A 7,386-nucleotide genomic window follows, 5' to 3' on the forward strand; every position below is an offset into this window, starting at 1 on the left:
TGAAGTTCCCCATTGACAACATCTATATAGTCTTTGGAGACCAAGTCTTCCAACAATCTGTTTGAATTTCAATGGGCACTTATTAATTGTGCTTCTTTGTTAGCCGGCCTGTTTTTGTATCAAAAACTTCTACAAGACGAAAACTTGCTGTTGCCTTCAACTCAATCTCGACGACGTTTTATTAATTAACAAAATCTACTTTCATTGATATGTCGATTCGATATATCACAATAAACTAGACACTACAGAGTTTATCATATATGGATGTTTTACTGGCTATAAACGATAATGGCCAATTAAATTATGTGGCAACCGAGATAACGCTTTTCCATCGTCAACTTCCCTTCTTGTAAGCATTGTACTGTAGCAATATTCCAACATTACCTGCATATGGTGTTGATTCGACATGCAAGAGCATGCTCTGAATATGATCAATTTTTAAACCGAGGCAAGCTTCTGACAAAAAAGTTAATGTTACAAGGATATCAATCAGCTTATAGCAAATTCTGAAGTGGTTATAATGACCTTGTTTGTAAAACCAACCTATAGTTGGGTCGTATTTTGTCTGACACGTTTCATATTATTTGTTAGGTCATTGCTTTTATACTAAATCTGACTACGGAGTACATCAACCTGATCAGTACATAGGGTGTGACCGGTCGATAGGGGATGCTTATTCCTCCTAGGCACTTGATCCCACCTCTGGTGTTTTCAGAGGTCCGTGTTATTGAACTGTTCACGATTTGTTATAACTGGATTTATGGAATTAATAATTGTTCGTTATCTTCAGGTTTTACATCATGGAAGTTTTACACTTGATATCTCTGTACCCTGAAAACCTAAACTGATGCAAGAAATGAAAGTAGCATTATTTTGTGTATTTAAATGTGTTTAATATTTAAAAAATCTGAAAATACATAAAGGCTAAAAAACATAATTAAAACATGAGTTATACATAAGATATAATATACTATATACACATTTATAAGAACTGAATTCACCACTGATATGAAAAAAATAATTACTTTGCACAACAGAGTTTGGCTTCTAATTTCAAGCGTCTTACAACAACCAAGTCCGGATTTCAAGTATTTTTCAACAACCAAAGAATGAGATTTTTGTTATTTTAGTTTCAGGTGCTTGTTGAAAGGAACCCCACACCCCCAGGGCCATAGATATTTTTTATTTGTCTTCTTTCATAAATTATTCATCTAGCATACATTTACAATGTATTCCATATGAAATTTCCCTTTTTCAAAAAATTATATAAAAATTTATAATACCGCAGGTATGATTTTTTTTCAATTAAAAGTTTAATCTGCGTTATTTTGTTTTTAAATTTCCATACTGAACACATTATACAGAAGAATAATTTATGAAAAAGACAAAATAATTATATCTTTGGACCCGGGATATATGTTCGTGGGAAGGGGGTGTCCTATCCTCAAGCACCTGTGGTTTCAGTTTAAATTCCTTCTAAGTGATAACCGCAGGAAGACTAGTTGTACCGACACATTGTCACGAAATTTACCAAAAGATGCACTGACGATTAAAGGCAATAAGAAATGGTAATTCGTCTATACCGTAATCAGGCCACGCTATCATTAGATTCTTTGATTAATATCATTTTCCTCTGAGATATGAAGTATATTCCTGTTTTAAATAAAATCTTTAAAAAATATCCTTGAGATTGTTATTTAAAAGGTCTGGATAATTCCAAATATGATTGTCCGTAAAAACAAGGATACGAAACGCATAACTAAAATCGTTTTAAGGCGGTATTTCAATCAAGTCGTCATGGCTTCTTGGATTCTGAATTTTGTCGGAACACATTTTTCAGCGTCAGATTAAACGTGGGCGAAGCTGAGTTTTGTCTCGACAGGCTTTTTGGTGTTTGTGCTGGCTTCGCTGGCAGTTTATACGTTTTCATGAAAACCTTGTCACGAGCTTCATCGGGCAATATACCCAGAAAGTTTGCCCTTAAGTCTGACATCCAATAAGGAACATAACGATGCTTTGGACTTGCAGATGTAACGGCCTCTTCCATTTGTTTGACAACCTCCCCAACGTTGCTACGTGCGCGCCTCATATGCGTAGAAATACTCTTACAGAATGCATCAAAGTATTCCTCTCCGTACACCTCCTTGACTTCGGATGGAGTTTCGGCCCATGACTTCCGGTTGGCATTTATAAGGTAATCCGATTCAACAATGGGCGTCCTAAATAGAGATGTAAATTTTTACTTGTGGCTAGAACATAAGCAGTTGAAGTAGGAACTCAAGACTTCCGAATTTTGCAGTTCAGTGACACTGAGAATGTATGTGTAAGCTCAACAGTTCAACATAAATTTGTAATTTGAATGGGAAAATATTTGATTAAAAGAATGCTAATTTTATGATACTGAAAGTTAATTATACAGAGCTCCAGATAAGGTGCCTATTTGCAGAAATATGCATTGAATTTTTCAAAATACGCATTAGAAATTAAATCAGGGCGTACAATTACGCATCAGCAACCATAAATAAGCATTACACTACGAAAGTACTGCGTACGACGGATTGAATGACACAAGTACGATTTAATTATGTGAATTGAGGTCAGGTCAGTGTTTCAATTTTTATCGAAAGGAAATAGTGATTTATAAGCGTATTCGGAATAACATATATATAGGTCGATTTTCCGTTCGGGAGAAAGATTTGAATATCAAATATTCGTATTTTGTCTAAAAATATCACAGATTTCCACTGTTCATATAACAACCAAATTTTCGTTCTTGACGCGTACACGTCGATATTGTCAAAATTGCGCAAAACAAGAATGGTGTCTATGTTATCCTTTATCACTGTTTATTAATCAGTTCTTATATATTTACCATTTTCTGTAGTAATGTCATCTAAAGTTCGCCGTCAACATTTATTAACTGTATGAAAATAATTCCTTTTTTGCTTTCCACATGCTCCTGTGCTATAAATAGCGCCACGAGACTTTTAATGCAAACTCTAAACTCGAACTCTAAAACCATTACCTCGATCGATGCCAATATAGGAAAACCTAATGTATATTTTTGATTAAAAAAAAAACAACGGGGTGGGACATTTTGAGAGGGGCAGATGGGGATGAGAATCTAAAGATTAATTTTTTCTGGCCAAAGGAAGGATATTTTTCTCGGTAAACTCTTCCTACGATCGATATAGGCCTAATCAATGGAGTTCTGTTGTGCCTGTGGTAACTTTGCCTACCCTATGGTCTTTCTGGTGAAAGAAACGAAATGTTTCTCGGTTATAGATAAAGCTGACAAAATTTTTAAAATTTCATCAACCTAATTGATTAATGCAGAAACTGTCCGTATTTTACATTCCTCTTTCAAAAACACTTATTTCAATAACAAGCTAAATATAACATTAGATGTAAAAAGAGCAATAGATTAACAAAATACTCTTTGATTATTTAGCTGAAAAGCAAAATCTGCATTGATTTGAAAATCAGGGAGTAAATACACTTTGAGGTAAAAAATTATCTGGAGCTCTGCAGTTAAAAATTGCTGGTTGCCATACAATACAGAAAATCTTGAGATACGTCATACAGGATTCATACCTATACAATCCGGGTTCTATAGTAATGACCTTGACACCAAACTTCGCCATTTCCTGCCGTAATCCATCCGAGAACGCAATACATGCTTTCTTCGACATTGAGTAGGCAGCAAATGCCGGTACAGTGAAACGACCTAGAAAATATTCATTAAAAGGCTAAGGAATCTTTATTTTCATAAATAAATTTGAATATTGCTGTTAAATGAACTAGAAGTTTGCAGGGTAAACGTGTAGATGTCGTACAAAGTTAATGACAGAGAAAAACTATTTACAGTGTTTCGAATGACTTTCTACGGTGAAATTGAAAATTTATTTTGCTCTCTTACATAGAGTTAATGATTGACATTTCTGTTGTAATCATTAGCTATAGTAAAGTACAATACTAATACCAATTTTTCCAATTATAGCATGTCATTTTCACTCTTTTATGTTCATTATTGCATTCGAATTGAGTCATGTTTTTGTTGTCTGCTAGTGTTTGATACGAAAGTCAAATAAAAACCCCAAACATCTGAATGCGTCATTCAAATATATATTTCGGTTTTGCTGCTTCCTACTTATTAGTTAAGGGGTATATTATAAATAGACTAAAATTTATTTTCTTACCAGCCAGACTTGCTACGTTAATGACCCGCCCCTCTCCATCGCGAAGAAGCGGCAAAAACGCTTTGGTAACCCGGACAACGCCAATGACGTTGACGTCCATTATTTGCTGAAACTGGTTGACGGAGCACCATTCTATCTCCTGAAATGTTGCTATGCCAGCGTTGTTAACCAGTGCCCACAATACTGTAAAAAAAATAAATATAGATTAAATAGACAGTTTTATTGAAATATTAACTTGTAGAATTCTTTCGGTGAAAACCCGATTATACTGGATAAAAGGGATAATATATTTTGACAATGTGTTTACACTTTGTTTGTTGACGTACCAGCAAATGAATAATTTTGAAATTACTCCATTTTAGAATGAATTTATTAGTTCGTCATATCGATTTCCTTCTGTTTCAGATCTAAACCAAACAAAATGTAATAAAACAGCTCTCAATAGCAGTCATAATGATTGGTAAATACTGAAATCTATACACAATAGTCATAGGACTTGTATATCAATGGCTAGAGGCAACAAGTTTGGAACGCAATCTGTGTTTTGAAGACTGTAATTGAAACAAATTCTCTCTTAAATGTTTTTTGAAAATTCTGGCAATTAACTGCACCGAAAACAGTGCGTAGTTCTGCTATCTTGAGTAATTTAACGTTGCAATGGAGATGTCTGTTTGAAAATGTTGCTTTCTTATCTTTGGGAAAATATTTAACCAATTCCTCTGCAAGCATAGTGGGAAAAAGCGTTTTACTCTCATATTAAATGATTTTGATTTGAAATAAAGACACGTGTAATCACTTCTTACTACTGATTTATGATTCTTGTGGTTAACAGTGCAGTAATTCAATTAATCGCCATTGAAGTTTTGGTATCATTTACGTCAGGGTACCTCGTAACGTTTAAAATATTATAGTCGATTGAATTGCATGTTTACGATTTCAGACACTGATACATTAAGTAAGGTTAACGTAGCAGAAAGATATACGTCAGTTTAAGAAATTTATAGAGTTTAAAAGTCCCCTTTCCTGCTAATAATCAGATCGGCGTTTATGTAACTTTTTATTTATTGAATGCCTGAGGTGTTCCTGACGATACCTTACCTTTCCCGTTTAGATTTTCTTTGACGGTCTGCACGGCTTTTTGGACTTGCCAATCATCTGTAACGTCCAGTTGCACCACGTGTATATTATTGGAACTTTCTTTCAAACTACGTGCGCCCTCGCGATCCAAAAACAAACAACCAGCAAAAACAGTGAATCCTCTTTTGGCCAAATTCAAAGCCAAACTGTGGCCGAAACCGCTGTCACAGCCTTGCAATTAGAAAACGCTTTACGGTCTTATATTATGTTCCAATAGATGAAAATAATAACCTCGTTCAACAGTCTAAAAAGTATATTTTCAAAAGGTTTTGCATGAAAGAAAACATTTAAAGGCTTACTGAACGCAATGATCTGGGTTGAAGCCAGTTTTTTTTTTCTGAATTTAACCAGGAAGGATTAACATTTTGGTCAGTCACTTTTTGTGACAAGTCGAAAAATTCTTATCTTGGAGACGAAAGCATTTCATACATAAATTTACGACATACCCCTATGAACTTCTTAAAATACGAAATAAACTCATGCAGTAAATTATAAATCTTGTCAAATCTCGAGCGCACCTGTGTGAATTTTAGCGACATAAAAAAGATTAAGTCAGTTTTAAAGTAATCAACTCGACGAGATTCAATATTTACTCAATATGAATATTCACCTGTAATCAGAACTGCCTTATCCTGCGGTGAAACTGTACCCGAAACCACGGGTATGAAAATGAAAGCCAAACCTAAACAAAGTGCACATAACAAATTCCAAAATGATAAGTTCTCTTGAAGAATCACAAATACTGGATAGCACAATCTAGCTAGGAAAATAAATAAAACAGAAGCTATGATATAATATCCAAGTTTTCGTCTGGTCGACATTTTTCTATCTCCCGAGTACTATAACGCTGAGGTTTTATGACAGCACAGTTCAAAGGGTACCTGCTCCAAGTTCTTTCAACATGCAAGCATTGATCTTTCGTAAAAGCTCCACTATTTGGGTCAGGTTTGTTGTGTTTATATACAGTGATATATGTACGCGTTTCTTTAGATCCACACGGATCACAAAGAGCACACTGTCACATAAACACCTTTGTGGTTTCACAAACAATACTAACCCACTTAGGACATGTGTAAGATATGGGTTTTATCTCATGACTCCCACTACGACTTCCTTTTCTCGTGAATTTAACATTCAGACACTTGTATTAATTGCAAGCCAGTGGTCAAATAAAAACAGTGTATATATGCGTAACGAAATCTCGCACCCAAATAAGATATTCTCTTTCGTTCAAGCGATTAATATAAACACGAAACTTGGTTTTAGACCAACCTTTTAAAAATCCCAAAACACCAATTGTTTGTCTTGTTTTCAATAGTACGATCCCGAGGAGCGTTGATGACATAAATGTTTTTCATTAAATGTCTGAATGAGAAAATATATATATCTCTTTTTTAGTAAATTAATGGATCATGTCTAAAGGATGAGAACTATAACGTGTAAACATGCAGCCCCTAAAGTACAACATCCCTGAATGGGGAATGCACCTTTGAATGTTCCTAGTCTTGGGTGATTGCAATGGATTATCCTGGCTATATATTTCTCCATATCATTTTTTTTGTTTTACAATTTCTTTAAACAGAAGCAATTTCCATTCGATGAAATAAGTCTACAGATAGCACTGTGCATGTGTATACAATAACCCCCCCCCCCCCAAAAAAATGAATATTTACATCGTAGTTTTAAATGATTTTTGGGCGTTAAAATGCATATAAATGCGTAAGATGAAATAAGGTCAAAGACCTCAAGAATGTGCTGACGTTGAACAATTTTCCGAATCTTCTTAATTTTGATGAATTTTCAAATAATTTTAGAAACTATACACGTAGCGTAAGTTAGTCTTAGAATTCCATGCTCCAGATCTATCTTTTGTTCATTGAATAAGTTAATTTAGTAGACAAAGTTGCTTCCTTTTACTTCATGAAACAAAATATTCCCAAAATTAGATGAAATTTCAATAAAAATTAGGAAATGCTAAAATAGAACAAGTTCCTGATCTACCTATACCTTTTCTTTTTTATCAATCAAAATCAATAATCATTTTGAAACC

At 34.3% G+C, this 7,386-nt stretch overlaps 1 protein-coding gene across 1 annotated transcript; it reads right to left on the reverse strand.

Moving 5' to 3' along the window:
- Window positions 1–897: 897 nt before the first annotated feature.
- LOC133200164 (17-beta-hydroxysteroid dehydrogenase type 6-like) lies at window positions 898–6,641 on the reverse strand. Its single transcript, XM_061335929.1, has 5 exons — window positions 5,947–6,641; window positions 5,298–5,507; window positions 4,200–4,382; window positions 3,595–3,727; window positions 898–2,219 (listed from the first exon to the last, which is right to left on the reverse strand). Exons 1-5 carry the CDS (start codon window positions 6,155–6,157, stop codon window positions 1,796–1,798), a joined length of 1,161 nt encoding a protein of 386 aa, XP_061191913.1. The 5' UTR covers window positions 6,158–6,641; the 3' UTR covers window positions 898–1,795.
- Between the last annotated feature and the right edge of the window lie 745 nt (window positions 6,642–7,386).

Source organism: Saccostrea echinata, unplaced genomic scaffold, assembly GCF_033153115.1.
Source record: "Saccostrea echinata isolate AGI-Se365-2 ecotype Australia unplaced genomic scaffold, CSIRO_AGI_Sech_v1 ptg000037l, whole genome shotgun sequence".
NCBI classification, from domain to species: domain Eukaryota; kingdom Metazoa; phylum Mollusca; class Bivalvia; order Ostreida; family Ostreidae; genus Saccostrea; species Saccostrea echinata.